Below are 24,510 nucleotides of genomic sequence, written 5' to 3'. Positions count from 1 at the left end.
AGTATATTGGAATAATTTGTATAACGTTTGACAAGTACTAAATCGAATAATATCAAACCTTTAAAAAAAAAATAAGTGGCTATTAAAATTTTGAAAGAATAGCTAAAAATGATTTAAATTATAAAAGAAAGAAAACCTTTGAAAACGTAATTTAATAATAAACACAAATTTTAATTATATAAGCAAATTAATTAAATTAGAGAAATTATTTAAAAAATACGGATGTGATATTATTTTGTTTGTGTTTAAAAATTATCTTAAATAAAATATTTATTAAAATTGAATTAATGACGTGATCTAGGTAAGATCTTAACAGATATGATTATTAATACATTTCCCTATTTATCAAATATTAAATTATGTTATAATAATATTTTCATCTGGCCACGATTCTCGTCTTCTGTTCTTTAAAGTCAAATTAAGTATTCACTATTAGTCATTATTTTAACAGTGAAAACGAAAAAAATAATTAAATTATCAAAATAAATAAATAATTTATCATTCATTACCAATAAATAAATCAACTAAATTCTATCGTCTCCTCTAGTCTCCTTCCCGTCTAGTCTACCCTCCTCTGTCACATCTTTTCTTTATCCTTCTCTATCCGCTTACGTCTGCTCTGAAACTGCGTCGTTTCTGAAGCTCCAATAGTGCCAGTACTTTTCTTCTTCCATTTTCTTTAGCCTTATGATCCAAAGGTCAGTTCAATTCTTAGTTATATTTTTCTTTTTAATTCCAATTTTGTTATTTTTTTCACTGTATTGTGCATTTTGCAGTGTATAAATTTTATGTGAAGCAACAATAAATTAGCCTTGTTTTCAGAAACATTTTTCATCGTAGATTTCTTTTTCATATTTTTGGAGATGAAGAGAATAGAAATATTTGTGTTCCTTATAATTGATTTTATTATATAAATATTTCTTCTTTTTTGTCAGGGTTTTTAGCTTTGTAGGTCAGACTATCAAAAACTCGGAGGAAGATCGAGCAAATTTCGACTACTCTTTTCAGTTGAGGATTTTATTATTGCCCCATTATTATTATTTGATTTTAATCATAAGAGAAAATACTAAAAAGTTATATTTCCTGATTTATCCAATTATTATCATAGCTATTGAAGTTTTTGTGTGATAGATTACCATGGGTTTTGCCTTCATGTCTTTTAGATATCCTTGTTGATTGTTTAGATTCCTAGACTACGGGTAAGGTAAGGTAAGGTAAGGTAAGGGTAGTTAGACTTTAACAAGAACACAGTTGATACTTTACCAGAATGTTTCTATTGGGTTTTCTGCTTTGTTTGTTAATTTATGTTAACAATTCCTTCCACGACTAGGATTTGGAATTGGATGAATTTAGTACATATTCATCTCCCGGGTTCATGTTATATTACTGCATTTGGTCTTGCATACCTCTTTTGCGATTAATCCATGTTTTGGACTTTTGATTGCTCTATTCTCATTTCTTCGTTTTATTTGCAACTTTACCGCAGGTATTCTGGGAAGTTTTATTTGATGGCTTCACCAACTATTGACTCTGCATGGCTATCCTCGCCTATTAAGCCCTTTTGTAAATCTTTGAATGTAGGGGAAGCACATCCAGCCGATATTTTACCTGTGCTGGAAGCTCCTGTGCCTTTTGCATCTGATAACTCTAATGCTCCACAACCGCCACCTCTCCCTAGTAAAAATTGTACAAGAACTAAGTATTCCGAGAGGCCTCTTGAATATAGTGTTGTCCCAAAGGAAACAAAGGATACATGGGACAACCTGTTTAAGAAAGGGTATGGTGCAGATGTTTGTATTCTCACCAATGAAAAATCATGTGTTCTAGCTCATTCTAATGTTTTGGTGAGTTAATTATATATATATAGATATATATATCCTTGCTATCTCTTAATTAAAACAATAAAGGTGGCTTGATTTATATCATAATGTAAAGGAACTTTTCTTCTAGTTATTAGATAGAGGATTTGAATTGTTGTTGGTTGCTTTTAAATTTGAATAGAAATTCAGCCAATGGTCTTACATTGCTATTTTTCAAAAACGGAACTTTTAAGTAATGTTCGATCTTTAATTTGTTTCCTTCTAAATGGCAGAATACTTATTTTACCATATACCTGCGGAAAGATAGAAGCTATAAGACTGTAATATCATCAATTCACCATACTTTTGATTTCTGATTTATGAGCTAAATTTTCTTTCTTCTCCTTTGCAGAGTATTGCATCGCCTGTGCTGGCTAATGTTCTCAGGCTATCAAAAGTCAAGAATGGCATGAGATACATCAAAATCCCCGGAGTACCTCATGGAGCTGTCTGCATGTTTATTCGTTTTCTATATTCATCTTGGTATGTTTGAAATATTTTTCTGCATACTTTTGGCATAAAATATTCAGCGGTAGTTTGTGGATCTGGTTTTAAATCATTATATGATGATAGTTTCCTGTCTGTTTCTACAATATTTTAAGTGGCAACCAAAACGAGAAAATATGTTAATTTATGTATTATTTGACAGATATGGCTTGATACTAAGTACTATATTTGTAGTCTCTTAAAGTTGCTCTGTTTATTTCCTTTCTTTTCTTTTTATCACTGCCTTAAAACGCCTAAGAACATATATAAAGGTAGGATGCTGGGAACTAAACTGTTCCACTGTGGCTGTGCAAAGAGTTGCACCAAACCACCAAGTCCATGCATAGTTATTTATGTAGAGATAATTTGTTTCATGGTCTTTTAAAGGTGTCTATAGAGTCTGTGATTGTAATTTGTGAATAATACATGATCGATTAGAGCCTTCATTCAGGAGAACGATACTAGTTAAGCTCAAACTGGCATTTCTAGAAAACCATTTCTATCTGTAAAAGGAAAAAGGAAATCAACTTGTTTTTCCATTTGCGAGGACTTCCTTTTTCTCCTGTAGACCAGTATGTTATGTACTAGTCGTGTAAACTTATAGGCACTGCTAAATTGGCATAGGTTCTTTATCTCTGTACTCGGTTATCTCTATTATAATTGGGTATACTTGGTTTTATTCTATACTGAAATACAGCTATGAAGAGGAGGAGCTGCAGAAGTTTGTTCTCCATCTAATAGTCTTGTCACATTTCTACTCAATTCCATCACTGAAAAGAGTTTGTATTTGCTCACTGGAGCAAGGCTGGCTTACCAGAGAAAATGTGATAGATGTTCTTCAGTTAGCAAGGAATTGTGATGCACCTAGGCTTGCCTTCATTTGTGTCCGTATGGTTGTAAAGAATTTCAAATCTATATCTTTAACTGAAGGATGGAGAGCAATGAGACGTGCCAATCCTGCTCTTGAGCAAGAACTTGTAGAGTCTGTTGTTGAAGCAGATACTGTAAGTGTTAACCTTCTTTATGTTTGGAGGAGTTTATATTTGTTCATTGATCTTCCTAAAGAATATAATACACCTTTTATTGTGTTTGTTAATCAATTTGTTTTCTTTTTCTCTCTCAGGTAGGTTAGATTTTTGTTATTATTTTTTTCTTTTGAGGGGATTCAACATAGTATACTCTTTTGTTTAAAATGTCTCATCCTCTGTCCAAAAGGTTCTTCATTTTACGCTTTTTGTTTCTGTTACTTTTTTGGCTCAATGTGTTTCCTCTTACTAATTCTCAGTTCTTACTAGAAAGCTTCTTTTGAAAGAATAAAGTGTTTAACCTTCGGTGAGCTGACTATTTGCAGTGCCCGTTGGTGTAGGTTATTAAAGTTTGGAACATGATTCTATCGCATGGGAGATTTTGTTTATTAGCCCTTATGAGAATCACTTTGTCATTATTTGTTATGCAGCCTATGTATACCCTTTCTTCCCTTCCCTCATAAATGCTGCTCTAATTATGATGCCCGAATATATTAACTGGTTTCTTATTATTATGAATGGAGTTTACTGATGATTGATGGTTATATGTTATAGAATTATTCTGTTTTTACATCATTGGTTTTACTTATTCCTTTCTTTCCCTCAGAGAAAGCAAGAGAGGCAGAGAAAAATGGAAGAGAAAAAAGTTTACTTGCAATTGTACGAAGCAATGGAGGCCCTCCTTCACATTTGCAAGGATGGTTGTAGGACGATTGGACCTCGTGATAAGGTGCTAAAAGGGAGCCAGGGTGCCTGTAATTTTCCAGCTTGTAAAGGGCTTGAAACTTTAGTGCGTCATTTCTCAAATTGTAAGACTCGGGTCCCTGGTGGATGTGTTCACTGCAAACGCATGTGGCAGCTTCTTGAACTGCATTCCCGTATGTGCAATGAGCCTGATTCATGCAAGGTTCCTCTTTGTAGGTAAGCGTTAAACTTGAACAACATATGATATCAATCACTTCAGAGAAACATTGTAAAGAGGGGACAAGGCTGATTCAGACTTGTTCTCTTGCAATATGATTGGATTTGATGGAAAGATGTGATCCATCATTGTAGTTGTTGTCAATGATGAAATGTAGTGCATAACTGACACTGGTGATTAAATTGTCTTCTTTTAATTGTATTTTGTATTTCATAGGCATTTCAAGGAGAAAATGCAGCAGCAAAGCAAGAAAGATGAGACAAAGTGGAAGGTGTTAGTGAGCAAAGTTATTGCAGCAAAGAATGCAGTTGGGTCATTCTCATCTCGGTCTAAAGGTTTATTCTGACTAACTTATCTTTTAAATGGGAAAATGGCATTACCATGCATCTCTTTTTATTGCAATTGGTTAATGCTCCCACTATTCTAACTTATACTTGTTCTACAATGGCAAAAATAAAATGAAACGATTTTTACTAATAATAAATAGTAGTTCTCTTTATCTTTTGTTATACAAAAGTTTGAAGAACAGATGTAGGCAGTGGACATAATGAAAATGACGTCATTGATATTTCTTTCAATTTGATATTTTCCTGCTTCACTTTTTTCTTCTGCTGTTAACTCACTTAGAATATTCCTAAGCTCATTGATTAATAAAATATGTATGCAAAATAAGATCTTAATTCAGGCTCAGATGACTCCAGACTCGCAGATTATTTGCAGCTCAGCCTACAGTTTTTATTTTAAGCTCAGACTTCCAAAAACAGAATAGAAGAGAAAGGAAATCCCTTACGACCATATAGATCCTAAATGGATGAGCTTCGTCCTTAGCTGAATATGAAGGGAAATACTCTGCATTCTTCCCGTGAATTGAACAATCTGTTCCTGCCCATAGCAGGCTTGAATTGAGTGCATCGGTCAAATATTAGAAGTATTTGTAAATTAAAATATTTTATATTTATTTTTAAAAATTTTGTTACAAAATTTGCAATGTTTCAAAAACACTATGATAAGATCATAGAAACAAAAGAGTATAAATGTTTAATTTTTAGAATTTTTATGTCATATATTAACGAACTACTAATACTTTTATATTAATTTAATAGTTTTTTACTAAAGTTTATTATCTTTTAAGTTTATATATAAATATATAGAGTTATAATGTCTAATGATTTATGAAATATATAATTTATTAAAAATTTCTTAAATTATTGAATATGTTTGATATTATTTTTATTCAAATATCTCTTAATTTTTTTTATTTTGAAATTACCGAATATTTGAAATTATGTTTGATATTATTGAATATGTTTGCAATTAATTTAACTTTAAGAAATAAGGGAATGATATTCAAATATTAGGGTTTTTTTTAAATAGTTGTAATCATAATGAGTAAAAATTATTCAATAATTTTTGCCAATAAAGAAATTGTTTTTATTTTTTATTTTTTCATTTTTATGTTAAACATTTCATTTAATGTGTGACATTCCTAAAACACTTTGAGTCAAGAATAGTGTTAATATAAGATGCATGTTGATGCGGTCGTTGAGAGCACAAAAAATATCCTATTTCCTGTAAAATAGTAAAAATAATAATAAAGGGGAAGTAGGGTCGAATCCTCAGGGACCGGATTGTACGAATGCTTGTTTCTTGAAATCCTGAACAATTTCTTAGTCAAAAAAACCTACGTTCTTGAAAAAATAAAAAAATAGAATTAAGAATTTCGATTTGGAAAAAAATAAAAACAGAATTTAAAGTTGAGTTGAGATTGCAAAATTAAATAAATTGCGAAAATTGAAATGAAGAATATAAAAATAAACAAAGTTTGGGAAAAGAGAAAGTTTCTTATGTGGCAAGATTCCAGCCTCCGGTTGTCTCGTTCCGCCTTGGGTTCAATCCTTGGCTTTTAAGTAATCCTTCTCGAGCAGAATAAGCCAGTTATAGTGGAAGAGGACGCCTACGACCACCAACTCCAAGGATTTAGACTTAAAATTTGGCGGAGCCTGACTCTAGCCAATAATCGCTTTTGTGGGACTATCTTCTGCTAGATCACCACTTTCCAACGGCGAATACCACGACGTTTTGTCTCTTAGATTCGCCAACCTCTGACGTAGAAAGCTAACGAATCGACTGTGCAACCTTCCCAAAATGTACAAAGCGGCCGTTCCTTGCACAAGTTCAAAAGATCACCTATTAAGGGACATGAATGGAAGCGTCAGTCCCGTAACGCGAGAAGCGGTGAATACCCTATTGAGAAGGCTAAGCGCGGGTTCTAAGCCTCATGAACCTTTTTGGGAAATTTTAACAACCTTCGGCTAGATTGGTTTAGTGGCTCATGATTTTTGGGAAAGAAATAAATAAAATAGATATGAAATTTTTATTGAAGAAAATATGGAGAAAACAAAAGACAGAATTTTTAGGAGAGAGTGTTTTCAGAAAAAAGAGATAATCAATATGTGCCACTCCATCCCTATTTATAGTACTTAAAACCTAGCCTATTCCTAATTAAATTCTAAAAGATAAATACAAATAAATAAAGATAATTAAAGATAAATGAAATTAAATCCTAAAATTAAATCTAAATAATTATCCTTAATAATTATCCTAATAACATTAAATAGAGTCTTGTGCTATAAAATCTCTTCTTTTGCATTTTTGTCCTTAAGTTTTCCATGTTTGCATTTTCGGCACCGCCTTTTTCCCTCTGTCGCATGTTGGCCCAATTTATCTTTAATTTCACGATTTTCACCCTTAAATTTACTTTTGCCTTCAATTTAGTTCCTAAAAGATAAAAGACCATAAATAGCCCAAATTAGTAGAATCATACTCAAAATAAATATGCAATTAGCACATAAAAATATGATGTTCTAGAGTATTATCACATGTGTTAGAATTTTTTAAGGAAATAAAGTAAGACTTATTAGAGAAGACAATTGGAAATTGGAAGAAATTGAAATGACTTGTGTATTGAGAGAAATAAAATCGAGGTATTGACTAAATTGAAAAGAAGTGAAAAGTGATGGGTCAAAGTGCGAAAATTCAAAAGTTAAAGGATTAAAGTGTTAATCTAAAAAACTTGAAGGATCAAAAGTGAAAACACTCAAAAGGTTCTTGTGACTTAAAATTGATAAATAGGGACCAAATTGAATAAGTTGAGAAATATGAGAGACTAAATCGTAAGTTTACAAAAAAAGAAATAGTGACTCAAGGATGAAATTGTAAAGAATTATGAGGGGAAAAATAATTATTTCTTAATTAAGATGGTTATCATGTAGTATCATAATAATTAGTGAATGTTTGTTGTTTAAATTTTATTGGTTGAAATGTTTTATTTTATTTTATTTTAAGATATTTTAATGTTAATTAACGGTTAAGAAAAAATAGAAAAGATGAAAGAAAAATCTTCCTCCTTCTATCATTCTCACATCCACCATGAAAAAGATGAGAGAAAATTTTGAAGTTTATTCATTTTACTCCTTTTAATCAAATTCACCATTTTCACTTATAAATTAAAAGAATTTTCATAGCACCAAGAAGAAAAAGAGATGAGAAGACTTTTGTGAACATGAATATTTTTTTTGATTCAATAAAATGGAAGATGGAAGAGAGAGAAAGATAAGAGGAGTGTAAGAAAGCAAGCTCTAGGGTAAGGATTTGAAGGTTTTCTTATAGATTTCATGTTTAATGTAAATAGAAATGTTTGAAAGTGATTTTAATGTGATTTTTTTATTATGTATTTGATGTGGTCATGAAGTAGAAAAAGAGAAGAAATGATGAAAGTGATGAAATAAGGTGAAGGTGGTGACTAAAGTGAGGAAGGGAATTAAAGCAAAAATAGTGAATTCCTAACAAAAGAGAGGTAAGTACACCAAAAATCTTACCTTACCAAATTAGAATTATGTGTGAAATATATTTTAATTGTTATATGATTTTCTTAAGATTAAATTACATATATGTATATGTATAGGAAAATGCTGATATTTATTATGCCATTCTTGTAGAAAGAAGTGAATATATGAAATTAACATTGACAATGAAGTGAATAAACTAAGTGAAGTGAAATTATAGTAAAAAGGATTAAATTGAAAATTGTACAAAATTTTAAGTGTGAAATTAAATATTATGATAAAGAGCTTAAATGAAGTGTTAAGTTTTAGTGAATTAATTAAAAATTCATATTTAAGTGAATTTCTTGTGATACTCAAATTTTATATTGAAAAGACCAAATTGTAAAATATCAAAAAGTGACAAGTGTGCTAAGATTTTGAAATAATATATTCAAGTATAGTGATATCTAGTAGTGAAGTGAATATAGAGAGTAGGGTGATTAATGAAAATATATACTACTAGGAACTAAATCGAAAAGATTATAAAGTAAGGGAAGTGAAATTTATGCAAAGAAGACTAGATAACACAATGATCAAAATTTGACATATGTAATAGAGTATTAACAAATAATTTTAATTAAGTGTTTATGGTAGTAAGTTTCAATGTTAAGTGAAATTAAACCGACATGTTAATGAATATTGAATTTTAAAAAAATTAAGGACTAAATTGCAAATGTGTAAAAGTGACAGGTGAAATGTAAAAATCCTCTAAATTTGAAATATTATAAGCCAGTGTATTATATATTTCATGTGCCAAAGAAATATTACTATAGTGTTTATTGAATTTTTATAATAAGGACTAAATTGAAAATAATTCAAAAGTATGTAAGTTCAATTGTGAAATGTAAAAGTGAAGTTGATTATGTTATATTTTCCCATGTAGACAAGATATGAACTAGGATGATATAGATGACATGCCATTAGGAAACATTTAGTGTGCTCTTTGTTATGTTAATGCACTTCGGTGCCATTCTATTCTGATAAAGCATTTTGGTGTTATGCTGTTTCGATATTGCACTCCGGTGCCACTCTATTATGTTATTGCACCTCGATGCAACTTTTTGCTATTTTTGTATATCCTACATGTTCTGTTAATTCTACATTGAGCATTTGTTAAATAATAAATGACAAAATAAAATAATGATCAATATGACAGGTTTATGGTAAGTGAAAGGAAATGATTGTGAAATAAACTATTCTGAATAAGATAATATAATATTAATGTACATCATTTATACTTATTTAGGGAAAAGGTAAGATTAAATCTTGTTATACTCACTAAGCTTTCATAAACTTAACCCGTGTTTTCCAACGCTTAGGTAAAGACTTGAAATAAAATTTTATTGGGGATTGAGTTCTTCACATCTCATCACATCTCAAGGACTTTGAGATAAGTATGGGATTTTCAAAACATTGGTTTAGGTTAATGGCATGTACATAGGTGAGCAATAGCATAAGAAAGGGGATGTTTAGCTATACTTGTGTTATATATATAGTATTTGGATTGAGTAAATACAAGGTATTACATAGTTTAGGAGTCTTGGTTAATGTTTGGATTGATTATGAGCAAATTTGGTATGGGTTAAACGTGTTTGAAAGCAGAAATTTCAGGTCCTCTATCTCAAGTTTCGAGACATGCGAAATGTGTCTCAAGACATAAAAACTTCAAACCTAAATATCTACAATAATGATGCCATGTCTTCAGACCAATGGCCCATTGTCTCGAAACTTACACCCTATTGTCTCGAGACAGGGTGTAACACCCCAAACCTGACTCGATCAACGATTTAAGTTATGGGATGTCACATTCATTGTCGGAACAACTATAAACAATTACAACTCAATTGAACAATTCAATCATGCTATTAAGGTCATTATGCATTGATAACATGTTTCACAATCATATTTGGACTTTATACGAGCTTACAAAATCTCTTTTGATAACCAAAGATCGAATAAGAACTAAAATGTAAAGTTTCAAAATTATTAGGTTAAGTCGTAACTTCGGGGGTTTCAGGTTGCGATACAACTCACTGAATTGTCCTTATTGTGGCAATAAGGAGTTGGATGTTGTGACGTGACTCACTATTTTCAAAACATTATTAAATGCCTAACTACAACAACCTACACAATTGACCATTGTCTATTACCACCATTTAAATTGAATACATGCTTTCAAAAGTCTTATATAATGCCATTTCATCAACATTTCCATCCATGATCACCTAGTTAACAATTCAACATATGTTCTATTGCAAAATTTCAGCTATTTAAATTATCTAAGTATAAATGTTACTTCTACAATAAGAAAGGACACTTCAAAGGAAACTGCAAAGAATGGAACGATTGCCTAGCCAGTAAGGGCAAATGTATGAAACTCTTTATGATTAAAATTTCTTAGTGAAGGATTCAATAGACCACAGGGTCATTGATTCCAGAGCCACTAACCATATATGAGTTTCTCTACAAGGGTTCAAGCAAATGAAATATCTTAGAGATAAGAGTCTCTCATTACAAAACAGAGATGGGATAAGTGTGGCAGCTGAAGCAGTGAGAGATGTGCATCTTTATTCTGATAATTTTAAGAAGATTATTTTGAAAGACATTTTTGATGTTCCTAGTTTTAAAAGAAACTTAATTTCTGTTGCATGTTTATTTAAAGATGGCTTTACTGTGACTTTTAGTAATGGTATTGCAGATTCTAGAAATCCTACTCTTATTGTAATGGATGGATGTCAAATAATCTCTATTTTATTAAACCAAAGATGTACGCACTACTTGAAATTGAATTAACGAATAAAAGACTTAAGACTTCTCACTCACACGAGTTGTACCTTTGGCATTTGGGACTTAGTCATATTAACCAAGAAAGAATCGCTAGCATTGTGAAAGATGACCCCTTAAGTTCATTCAAAGAAGTTGATATTCCACAATGTGAATCTTGCTTAGAAGTTAAAATGACTAAGTGATCTTTTAACGCAAAAGGAACGAGGGTTGTAAAACTCTTAGAACTTGTGCACACTGATATTTGTGGTCCCATGAACGTTAGTGTGAGAGATGATTACAATTATTATGTAACATTTATAGATGATTATCTAGATATGAGTTTGTGTACCTAATGCACTACAATAGTGAAACTTTTGATAAATTCAAAGTGTTTCGAGTGGAAGTGGAGAAGCAACTAGGTTAACCCATAAAGACATTTTGGTTTGATTTAAGTGAGGAATACTTATCGGATGAGTCCTTAGATTACCTTGTAGATAATGAGATATTATCCCAAATAACTATGTCGGGAACTCTACAATAGAATGGCGTGATAAAAAGAAGGAATCCCAAATTGAATAAAATTAAAGTTGTTGGAAAATTCTGTAATGAATTAAAAGCTTGAGGTCCCTAATCATTATATACGAAGTCGAATATAGATTCGATCAATTAAATTGAAAGATACAGAGTTTTCAACTATTTGGGTATAAAGGGACTACCGTGAATAAAATTTCATTTCATAATTAATTGATATATTCCTATGCGCTTCAAGTGAAACTAATAATGTTTCTGTAATTGGATTTATTGTACACAACTAAAGATGATACTAGAACATCAAGGGAGAAAGAAAAGGCAAAAGCCTTACTCTAGTAGCCATAATTCGGTTTATTTCATAACTTGATTTTAATTCATAGATCAACTAAACATTAAATTGAGCAATGTGATATTTGGAGCTTTGTCTTATTAAAGTTAAGCTTAATCTATGATTGATATTTGGTGAATTTATGATTTAATGAATTGTTATAATTGTATACGACATTGAGTTCATATTTTCATATAATGAAATATTATGTTAAGTACATTGTGTCATGTGGAATTAGTGAAATGTGGTGAAATGTATGGGATTAAATGCTAAGTATGTTTGAGTGCAAGTGACAATTGTAGCACGCTTGGACCAAGATCAGAAAGTTTCCAAGTTGTGGATTTGGTTAGGACTTTAGACAAATCAAAGGAAACTTGGTGTTTTAATAAACCCAAAACACGAACAACCAAGATAGAAACAAATCTGAGAGACAACAAATAAACTACAATAATTGACTAAGAAATAATGGATCTTGTAGAACAAGGTTCGATTTTGAACAAGTTATTTTTTATGTGTTCTCGTCAAAACAAGGTTATCATGGATAAAATAATTAATTAGAAGCAAAATTGAAGAATAAGAACAAATAATCGAAAGAAAAACACAAGGAAAGATCAAGGATGATTCCCTGCAAGAAAAATTGAAGATCCAGTTATTTGGAAGGGTTTTGGATTGTTCTTGATGAATTATGGAGCTACCGAACCAGATCTAAACACAAAGATATAAAACAAATTAGCAAACAAATGAAAAGAATGAAAATGAATAAGAGAAAACAAAGAAAAGAAGGGTGGCTAAGAAGAGAGTCCAAGATAGGGTAGAACTAGGGTTTCTTGGATGAAATAAACCAATCTTGTAAATTCCAAATTCATATATGAAAAGTATCAATAAACACGGAATGTTAGATTGGCTTAAATCAAGCAAAACAGATTTGTCTTTATTGAAATAAGAATTGACTCAAAGAATAAAAGAGATCTCTTAATTTTGAAGAGTTCTTTATGGATGAACAATGAAGAATGCCCCTTTCTTGATATTTAAAATCTAAAAATAACAAATAAAGATTAGAGAATAAACAAGAAGCAAAATTGAACAAACAAGAAAAACAAAGAATGAAAAGATGGTGATGGCATGAAGATGATGTCCTAAGAAGCCTTGATTTGATAAACCCATAATCCTCTTCAAGTAGCTCTAATCTCCGTCTAAGAAAGGATTCTTGGTAAGTTGAAGTTAAAGATGATTCTCATAATATTGAAAGAATATTAAAAACAACTTCTAAAAACTCAAGAAGAATTTTTGAAGAATAAAAACTTAAAGAGTATTGTTAAAAAGCAAATGAGAGATAAATGACAAGTGGCGGCTGGCCACTTATATTTAACCCCCAAGAGGTAAACATGATGCTTAAAATTAGGGTATAGATAAGCATGCCAACTAAGTGCTAACTAATTGACAACTAAGCAAGTAACTAACTGTGAAAAATGTTCAATTAAGTGCTAACTAAGCAAGTAACATGATGCTTAAACTTAATGAACATGTGAAAAATGTTTCTAAGTGTGGAATGAATGGAAATTCGACCAAGGCATATAATAGGCTACTTGGATTTAGTTTTTACACATGATCCACTTATTGGATTACAATTTGGACAAAAAATTAAAAGAATTACAAACTGTGCACTTTATCAATTTGGTTTGAATATTCAATTAAGTCCTTCATGAAACTTCAAATTGAGCTTGTAGACGTCCCAAAGGATCAATTTGCAAGAACTTGAACTTGTGACCTGTTTGCCTCAAGAATTTGCTCGTTTAAGCTCGAAAGTGTAATCCATCGCTTATCAGCTTCAAGATTTAGTTTCTTGGACAAATAATTTCAAGATTTGATGTAACACCCCTAACCCGTCTTTGTCATCGAATTAGGGTTATAGAGCATTACAATGCAAATCCGATCAATTAATATCAAAACATTTCAATAATGTCATTTAAAAAAATCATTTAAAACTCATCAATACACTAGCGTACATGTATGTTTGGCCCTTAAATCGGGCTTTTGAGGCCCTAAAATCATATTAGAAACAAATTGGGACTAATTCGAAACAAATCAGAAAGTTTGGGAATAAGTTGAAAAATTTGAAAATAGGGGTCACACAACCGTGTAACATAGCCCAAGCCGTGTAACAATCGAATAAAGGGACACACTACCATGTCCTAGCCCGTGTTTCAAATCGTGTAACTCATTGAGTAGAGTCACGTGGCCGTGTCGTAGGCCGTGTGCCAGACCGTATAACTCTCTGACTTGTGACACACGATCGTGTTGCAGGCCGTGTGCTAGGCTGTGTAACACATTGACTTAATATACCAAAATTAACAAGTGACACACGGCCGTGTAGCCAGATCGTGTATGACACATGGCCGTGTGACAGCCAATGTCCCAGGCTGTATGCTCCATAATATGCCCTTAAAAACAAGCCATTTCAAGATCAAAACATACCTAACCAAGTATCCAACTTGTGCATACATTCAAAAGAGCTAAACACCTTTCAAACACTTATAAACATACCATTTCGAACATCCTATTTCATCTAACCAATATGCCATTCAAAGGCACCACATTTATGCCAAATAATCATTAACCAAAACAAATCAATGTTTACTCATATTTCAAACAAAAAACATAGTCACTTTATCTCCTTAATGACATCAATTATAACCATACACTTTTTATCACAAACATACCAAAAGTACTATATATTACAAGTACCTAAAGTGACCAAAGAACATTAATTTGCCAAAGCACTAAAAGTCCATCAAAACAAGATATATACTGCAAAAGCATGTTCATACCAAAATGGTTATTAACACATTCAAAAACTACCATTACAAAAGGTCCTATACATGCCATTCATAACCTTGACCAAAATAACTCAAAAACCATCAAAATGGTTGATGGATAGTGTGATAGATCTCTGATAAGCTTCTAGCCAATTGAGCTTCCGATAATCTACGAAACAAAGAAAAGTAACTACATAAGCAACTAATGCTTAGTAAGCTTGTATAAACTCAAACATAACTTACCATTTCTTAAGCATATATTATAAAATAAGCATAATATCATTACCAATTCCATAAGCTTAGTAAAATCCTATACAAACACCATCAAACTCAGAAGTTGGTAAGTTTATACATGATATATATGAAATCAACCACATCATAAGTAGATTTCATGTACACATCATTTAACTCATTAACCTTTTCATAAGATCATGAACCACTATCCAATTTTATACATACCTTGCCATTAACCTTTGTATACTCATTGAACCATCTAGAATTATATTGGATACTTGGGAATGCTCACACATAGTGTGTCTTTCCATATAATCGTAACCTTTCCTTTTCAATAATGCTTACACTAGTTGTGAAATGGGCCTACTCACATGAGCTATGGGTCAGAACGTTAGCTATAGGATACTGTTCACACGAGCAGTGGAGAATCCGTAACAAATGCAGGACCTCAGTCATCGATAGGACATTCAAGACTAGCACCCGAAACATGAAATCCCTAATGACATGTCATTCGTATCTTAAGAATTCTTAAGGTTCAAACGGGACTATTCATCCGTCAATTACTCAAAGCATCGATATATGTATATTCAAATTCATTTATAACTAACAAGATATAACAGATAATCAATTTAACAATCATTAATATGATTATAATCCATATGAACTTACCTCGATAACTATAGTCTTAGAAGTAGAATGGCAGACTGATCCAAAGCTTTCGCCTTTCCTCGATTTAAATTTGGTTATGGTTTATCTTGAATTAAATAGATAATTACATCCAATTAAGTACTTCAATTAACTTCAATCATTCAATTCAATCCATAATTCACATTATCATAAAATTATGAATTTACCTCTCCTATTTTAACTTTTTCACAAATTGGTCTTTAAGCTCAAAACTTGTAAAAATACCATTTTTATCCTCCATACATACTAGCCAAGTTTCTTAGGGACCCATACCAGCCCAACTAAATCATCATTTCATAATATTATCATGAAAATTTACCATTTTCATAAATAAGTCCCTAAACCCTAAATTCATAAAAAAATCACTTAACAAAACAAGCTTATTCAACAATCAACCTTAGTATTCTATCAACCAACTTCACAAACACAACAATTTCATTCATGAAAAGTCCCTCAACCTTTAAAAATTTTGCAAATTAACTCCCGAGCTAGCTATATCAAGCTAATACGAGCTCACAAACATAAAAATAACTAAAAACAAGACTTGAAAACCTACCATGACACAAGTGATCGAATGCTCCAAGCTCCCCTTCTAATGGTGATTTTGGCATTAACAAAGTGAAATGAGAAAGTATAACTAATTCTCTCATGTTTAAGCATTTATTTATTAAATTACCATTTTACCCTTAGGTTAATAAATTATAAAATAACAAAATCCTACCCATAATTGTTATAATTACTATCTAGATCCATTAGTTTACCTTTACAAAGGCATTTAGCCCTTTTAACTAATAGAAACCCACTTTTGCAACCTTTACGATTCAGTCCTTTTTACCTAATTAACTATTTAAACTTTAAAATTTCTTAACGAAACTTTAACACTACCTTAATTTAACCATATAAAAATTAAATTAACAATAAAATATTAACTCATTTTTAGGAGTCATGGTCTCGAAACCACTATTTCTGACAATGCTAAAAACGAGTTGTTACAACTTTCCCCCCAAGGAATTTTTGTCCCTGAAAATCTTGCAAGAATATAGGTTCTGGTATTGCACTTTCATAGCTTCTTCTGGTTCTCAGCTAGCTTCTTCGACCCCATGACATTGCCAGAAAACTTTAACCAGAGTTATACGTTTATTCCTTAATTCTTTAACTTCTCGAGCTAAAATTTTGATCGGTTCTTCACTGTAAGACATATATGGTTGAATTTCAATATCAATAGGCGAAAATCACATGTGAAGGGTCAGGCTGATACCTCTATAACATCAACACATGAAATATGTTGTGTCTTTTTTCCAATTCAGATGTTAAAGCTAAATGGTAAGCTATTGGCCCAATTCTCTCGATGATCTCATACGGCCCAATGAATCGTCTTTTCGACCAAAACGGAGAACTTTTCTCCAAGCCGATACTTTTAAGAACACTCTACTAGCAACTTGAAATTCAACGTCTTTTCTTCTAAAATCCGTATATGATTTCTAACGATGAAAAGCAATTTTCAAACAATCACGAATTACTTTGACTTTTTCTTCAGTTTCTTGAATCAAATTAACACCGAATAGCTTTTTCTCACTCAAATCAGTCCAGTATAATGGAATTCTACATTTTCAACCATACAGAGCTTCGTACAACGCCATTTTAATACTTTATTAATAGCTATTATTATAAGAAAACTCAACCAATGGAAGAAATTTTTCCCAACTACCATCAAACTCTAAAATACAGCAACAAATCATATTCTCAAGTACCTGTATCACTTGCTCAGACTGACCATCGGTTTGTGGATGGAATGCTGTACTGAAATATAGTCGAGTACCTAGAGCTTCCTATAGTTTACTCTAAAACGGGCTATTAAATTTGAGATCTTGATTCTTAAAAGCTCTAAAATAGTGAAATTGGACCAAGATTCAATTTCTTGATTTTCTTGAAAATAAAAAAAAAGTGAATATTGATTTCTTTTTCCCCCATATATGCATGTAAGGCCTTTGTGATGAAGTTTTGGATAGCCTCGTTTAGTTTTTCCTTGATTTATTTCTCCTTTGACCTCGTTATTAGGTCTTGAGGTAAAGAAATCCCACTACATCTATGGTCCCCTTTTGGGGCCTTGAATTGCATCAAGTGATATGAGAACTAGTTAAATGCGAGCACGTTAAATGGATATGTGATACAATAGATGATTGAGATATCAAAACATGATAATGTAATGAAAATGATATGAAAATATCATGTAATTGTTAATTGATATGTAAAATTATATATATCGAAATGGTAAATACCCGCTTACATGGTCTTAGATAGAGTCAGGTATAGTTGACATCCTATATGATTCATATACTTTGTTGGTGGGAGCTTATTGACACTTTGGTGTGATTTATATTGGGACTTTGATGCGATTTTTATTAGCATTTCGGTGTGAGTAATACTAGCACTTTAGTACGATTATTATTGTAAAGTGTTAGAGGTTAGTGCATACTTGCTTGATCATTACTTTGGTGTTTATCGTAGAGTGTTCGAGGTTTAAATTCATGTATCCATCTTGAGTTCATATTTGGTTAGTAAGGGTTATAAATTGTGTAATATGTGATAGAGTATGTTAATTGATATTGAATATTGAATAATTCATGTTGATTTGAATAATTTCATATTAATGTTAATGTATTGAAAGATAGCAGGTAAAAGATCACGCAATTCAAATTTTACGAGCCTCAAGGGTCGATAGTGTAATGAAATGAATTAATGGATTCGAATGGTAAAAATGAGATATGTTTGTTAATGTGAAATATGCATAAACTATGTTGGTATGAATCCTTAAATGCATATAGAGATAATGACACATCATATTTAATTCAACGAGAATTCTATAAGAGAGAAAAGTAAACAATCAATTTAAGATAATGATAGATGATATATATATATACTCATTTACATTTGTTTACATAACTAGTTTATATGTTTATTTGATAATGTATAGGTGAGATATGAACATAATGTGAAGATGCCATGTGTATAATTAAAATGGAAATTGAGATAGAAATGGAATGAGAAATTATATCTATTTGTGATATTAACTAAGATAAGGTAAAGTCTTGAATGATATTGATGTGATGGTTTAAAAGATCTAAACCAAGTATAAAGTCCATATGAAAGCATTAATTAATGACTTGAGACGAAGAAATTTATCATGTAACCACCCGAAATTTATGATTAACGGAAAGTGTATTATCGGTTCTCTGTTTTTGGAAAATGAATTCGTAAATATTTATTAAAAATATTTACGAAGTTAATTGAGTGGTTAATTAGAGTTTAATTAAAGTTAATTAGGTTTAAGAATTAAATTGAACAAAGGGTAAAGGTTTAATTATAGATTAAAATAAAATAAAGGGGATTAAATAGGCAATTATGTCTATTTCATTAGGTGAGGCGGCAAATGGGAAGAAAAATCTAAGATTTTTCTTAGATGATATATTATATGAAATTATTATTATTATTTATTATGGTTTTCTATTTAAATATTATTATTAATATTATTACATTATGAAATAAAATAAATTAATACAAGTGTATGGTGATAAGATGGTACAAGTGTAATAATGTATATATACACTTGTATTATAATTATTTATTTACTTAAAATTTAAGTTAAAAGATATTTATTAATTAAATAATTATATGATAAGATTTTTGTATGATAAATAAATAAAAGAAAGACAAATGGATGGTAATGATAATATACAAATATAAAAATATTTATATGTACAATTTTGATATATGTATTTGTTATTAAATAGATATTTGTTATAATTATTATAGTTTTATATTAAATTATTAAAATGAAGACGATTGTATAATGATTAATGGTACATGAGTAAAATATATATAAATACATTTGTAATAAAATAAAATATTTTCTTATAATTTAAGAAAAATATATTTATGAATTAAATATTAGTATTATATTATATTATTATAATGTATTATTAGTAATATTTTTAACTAATATATATATATATAGTAAAATAACAAAAGAAACAAAAGGAGAAAAGAAACAAAAGCTTTCGAAATAGGGAGAAAGGAAAGAAGAAAAGAAAAAGAAAAGGAAAAATTAAGGTTTTAAAGCTTGGAGTTTAATTTGGTAAGTTAAATAAGTCATTTTCTTTTAATTTTGATATTTTAGAAGTTTTAGAACAAAGTTTTGTAGAAATTAAGTTGAGATTTTGGAAGTTATTAGGTTTTTGAGTATAGTTCATGTTGAACAAATGATTGAATTAGGGATTAAATTGATAGAATTCTTATTTAGAATTGATTGGATAAATTGAAAAGTAAGTTATAAGTTTTGTGTTTGAAGGACTAAATTGAAAGAAATTTGAAATTAGGGTTTTATCATAAACATTGGATATTTTGTTGAATGTGACAACCCGAATTAGGGCCTAATCGGAATAGTGGTTTCATGACCACAAATCTGAGATAGAAATAATCGTTTTATAATTATTTTGGGGTTTATGATATGATTTCATGATTTCATGAAAATTTCGTGATGAAATTCTGTGCATTTCGCGCTTAAGTTGAGAATAGGGACTAAATCGAATAAATTGTAAAACTCGTGTTTTAGAAGTTTTTAGTATGAAATTGCTTTGGGATATTAATTAGGAGGTCTTAAATAGCAATTTGACCCATTCTTAAGTTATGGACAAAAGTTGGACATGGAGGGAATTTTTTTGAAAGTTTAGTAGTAAGGGCATTTTGGTCATTTGCATATTAAATGAAATAAAATGGGAAAAATAACACAAAATTGGTTATCATCTTCATTAGTTGCTGCCGAAAATTGCTCTCCTCCATAGCTAGGGTTTCTTCAACTTTCAAGCTTCATAGTAAGTGAATTCAAGCCCGGTTTTTAATGTTCTTCACATTTTTGAAATCCTCGTAACTCGGTTTACTTATTTCTACCATTAGTTCGAATTAGGGTTTATGTTTAAAAATTTACCCATGAATGATAGGTATGTATTTTGTTGTTTGATGGTAGAATATGAATGTTTGAAGTTAGGGGAACGATCTTTTCTAAGCGATTTTTAACGAAAACGAGCAAAACGGCATAATCGATAAAAATACCTATTGTTCATAACTATGTGTTAGAGTGAGAATTTGATGTTTCCATAGAAGAGAAAAATGATCAGTAGGTCATTAAACATAAGAATAAGGGCTGAAATTAAATTTCCGAGCCTTGGGGCAAAATCGTAATTTTGTAAAAGTTAGGGGGCAAAAATGTAATTTTTGTATAATGTGATTTTTGGATTAAAATAAATAGTTTGAGTGTTAAATGAGCTAAATATGTTGTTATAGATCAGGAAAGGCGTGGAATCGACCTCGAACGGGGAAAGGAGAAAGTTTTGGACTAAATTGCAAAATTCCCATATTTTGCACCGAGGTAAGTTTGTATGTAAATAATACATTAATTTCATTTACATTTTTATATTTCAGCCTATTATATATATTAGCTGATGTTGAAGTATAAATCGACTATTGAAAGAATGGAAATAAATAATAGAGAGAGAGATCCCGGTTGAACATTCGGAAAAATCGAATAAAATAGAGGGAGCGTAGCTAGGTCACATGTATGGTGCCAAGTGCACATCATGTGTACAAGAAGGCTACGAGATACTATATAGTAGCTAGGTCACATGTGTGATACGGGATGTATCCCATGTAGACAAGAGAGCTACGTGAGAGATAAATGTAGCTAGGTCACATGTGTGATACAGGATGTATCCCATGTAGACAAGAGAGCTACGTGAGAGATAAATGTAGCTAGGTCGCATGAGTGATTCCAAGTGAAGGACACCATGTAGACAAGAGAGCTACGAGATAAATCGGCTAGGTCGCATGAGTGGTACTAAGTGTTCACCATGTGTACAAGAGAGCCGAATTAAATGAGATATAATGGTGGGGCTGTGTGCTGAAACTATCAAGTATCGAGGATTATTCTGAATTGTTCAACGGGATGGTTTTGTGGTGACATTGTAGTCATAGAACTACACTTGTGATGTATGAAATGTGATGAAAATGATTTGTAGTATATATATATGTAAGTTAAAATGAGGTTAGTATAAAGAATGTGTGAAAGAATGAAATTAGCATTAAAACTGTTTTGGACAGTAGCAGTGACGTGATTTTGAAAATTCACTAAAAATAGAAGGAATTTAATTAGAGGTTGAATGAGATGTGAAATTAAAGCTTAATGAGTCTATTTTCATATAAAAGAAACAGAGAAAGCAAAGGAATTATATATTTTGAGATATTTACAATTGTGTGAGACTTGCTCAGGATGACTATGTAATCCCCTGTTTCAACTTTGAAAAATCATTAAAAATTGTACAAAACAAATTAAGAAATATAGTTTATATGCATAAATTCCTTATTGAGTCTAGTTTTAAATGAAACAGGTTTCATGGTTATTTGAATTGTTTACTGAGAGAAATTAAATTCGTAATGAACAGAGGTCAGATCAGTTGAGCTGTGTAACAGGGGAAACTTTAACTAATAAACTGTACTAATTGGCTGAACCAAAAATTCTAGAAAAAATTTAGTAAGAATTTTTATGAGTCTATATTCAGAGAAATTTTACGGATTTGAATTTCTAGTTTCGTAACTCGAGTTATGATTTATTTAGTGATCATGACGCAGGAGGGACAACTTGATCAAATTGGAGTAAACAATAAAATTAAAAATATGATATAATTGAGTTATGTTGTAAACATATTAGATTTCTTATTTGTTATTTATATACTTACTTACTAAGCTATAAGCTTACTTTCTTTTCTCTCCTTTGTCTTATAGTGTCGTCCAGCTAGCACAGGAGTCAGAGATCGTAGAAGATCTGCCCGCACTATCAATACTCTTGGTATCTGAACTCAACATTTTGAAATATGGCATGTATAGCAGACTTAGTTATTTTGTTACGTGTCATAATTGTCTAGGTTCAAATTACTACTTATAGTATCAAACTAATCATTTTGTACGAAGCCTTTGAAGTTGGTTTGTATTGTTAATGGCATATGTTATAATGATCAAATTGCACGCCATATTTTTGTTGGGTTTTGTTTAATAGTATATACTATAATTTGTTAATACCTCGTACCCTGTTCCGGCGACGGATACAGGTAAGGGGTATTACATTGAATATGATAAGAAGTTGAGTAGAAATAAAGTATGAATTGAGTTAGAAAAGTAAGTGAACTTAGTTAGGATCAAATTGAAAATAAGGTAGAAATTTAATCGAAATTCAATTATTCAATATAAATTAGTATTGTATTAATGACTATAAAAATTGTTTTAATTTTCGTAGCTAACGTTGTTTCGGAAAACCTTGGTTAAGGAAGGAAAAGTCAAAATCAATGAGGGTTAGCTCGAAAATTACGGTTTGTATTTCTATAATCCGAACTTAATATTTAATTATTGAAATTATTATTTAATATGTATGGTAAGTGCATCGACATGATTATTTGAATTGGAGTGAATATTGGTTGAAATTGAAAAGTGAATTTAATTATTAATTGTTGTATTTTGATTAAATATTATGGTAAGTAATTTAGGTGAGAATTATTTGTATTGTGTTTTACAATTGAAATGGATTGATTCGGTATGTGATAAATTTATTGAATTTATATGGATATATGTGATTGATGTGGAATTTGGAATATTTGTTACTGAAAAGTGAATTGAATTGTATTGAATTATGAATTTATGTGATTAATTAAAATGTATATTGATTGGAAAAATTGAAAGTAAATTGAATGCCCTATTAACTGTATTGGGCTAGTCGGATATAGTTGGCATGCCATAGGACTGGAAGTGTTCAAGGATACTTCGACCTTGAGTTGATGAGGCACTATAAGTGTCGTACTGTTACTTCGACTTCGAGTTGATGAGGCACCATATGTGTCGTACTGCTACTGTTACATTGGTTTAACCCAATGAGGTACTGAGTACCGTACTGTTACTGTTTTCTTCGGCAAAGCCGATGAGGCACTGAGTGCCATACTGGTGTGTTGGTTGCATCTGTGTATCCGTCAATGTCTGAGTCATGTTAATAGGGGTAAATAAAAATACTGAATGACTGATTTCTTTAATGATTGATTGTTACTGAATAATAAAGATCAATTGATCGTTACCGAAAAATACTGACTGTTATTGAAATGGATAAGTACAGAATACTGATTGAGAAGTGAATAGTTGAATATTATTTACTGATATTGAACAGTGAACTGAAGTATGAGTGAGACATATGAATTATGTATCTCTGAACTTATCTATGAATGAAAAACATTATTGTTCAAATGATTTGTGAATTTATTTTGGAAAGCTAATAAGGTTAGTAGATGAGAAAAATTGAGTGAATTATAAAGGATTTATCTTTGTAGTGAACAAATATATAATTGTAATTGTCATATGAGTTTTAAGTGTATGTTATATTATTAAGTGTTCAGATTATAGAAATACCACTGAGTTCATACTCAGCGTACGGTTTGTTTCCGTGCACAGGGTAGGTTAAAGTCAAACTGTTGAACCAGCATCCTAGGTCGACCCCGAACTCAACGTGGTGAAGTATATTAATTATTGGTAATGACATCTACCTAAAATGTCTATGTGTGTCATTTTGGATTGTCAAGGTAAGGATGAAATAAGTAAATTTGGATTTGGTAATAGTATATGGTAGGAATTGGCTTATTTGGTAAAAAATTTGAACTATTTGATAATGTATGTGAAATACTTAAAAAGATTCATCATATAAGCACGTATGTGAAATACTTAAAAAGATTCATCATATAAGCATGTAAAATGTCTAATTTGACATGTTTTGAGTATGTTCGAATGTGATTTAAAGTGATTGAACTGAATTAACTAGTAATGCCCCATAATCCTATTCCTTGGACAGATAAGGGTTAGGGGGTGTTTCATATCATACATATGTGTAT

The 24,510-nt window shown here is 30.7% G+C and overlaps 1 protein-coding gene across 2 annotated transcripts; it reads left to right on the top strand.

Annotated features, from left to right (window-relative positions):
* The first annotated feature begins 481 nt into the window (after positions 1-481).
* On the top strand, positions 482-5,387 carry LOC107948115 (BTB/POZ and TAZ domain-containing protein 3). Of its 2 annotated transcripts, none has more exons than XM_016882584.2 (8): positions 482-698; positions 936-1,007; positions 1,487-1,844; positions 2,212-2,342; positions 3,043-3,349; positions 3,978-4,291; positions 4,509-4,627; positions 4,994-5,387. In XM_016882584.2, the coding sequence occupies exons 1-8, from the start codon at positions 688-690 to the stop codon at positions 5,059-5,061; spliced, it is 1,380 nt and encodes a 459-aa protein (XP_016738073.1). In that variant the 5' UTR covers positions 482-687; the 3' UTR covers positions 5,062-5,387. The 2 variants fall into 2 exon arrangements, with proteins under 2 accessions (XP_016738073.1, XP_016738072.1); XM_016882583.2 differs by having other exon boundaries at positions 521-698; positions 4,966-5,387.
* The last annotated feature ends 19,123 nt before the right edge of the window (positions 5,388-24,510 follow it).

Source organism: Gossypium hirsutum, chromosome A05 (genome assembly GCF_007990345.1).
Source record: "Gossypium hirsutum isolate 1008001.06 chromosome A05, Gossypium_hirsutum_v2.1, whole genome shotgun sequence".
Classification (NCBI taxonomy): domain Eukaryota; kingdom Viridiplantae; phylum Streptophyta; class Magnoliopsida; order Malvales; family Malvaceae; genus Gossypium; species Gossypium hirsutum.
Note: the sequence above shows the minus strand (reverse complement) of the source record. Positions and strands in the feature narration are given on the sequence as shown.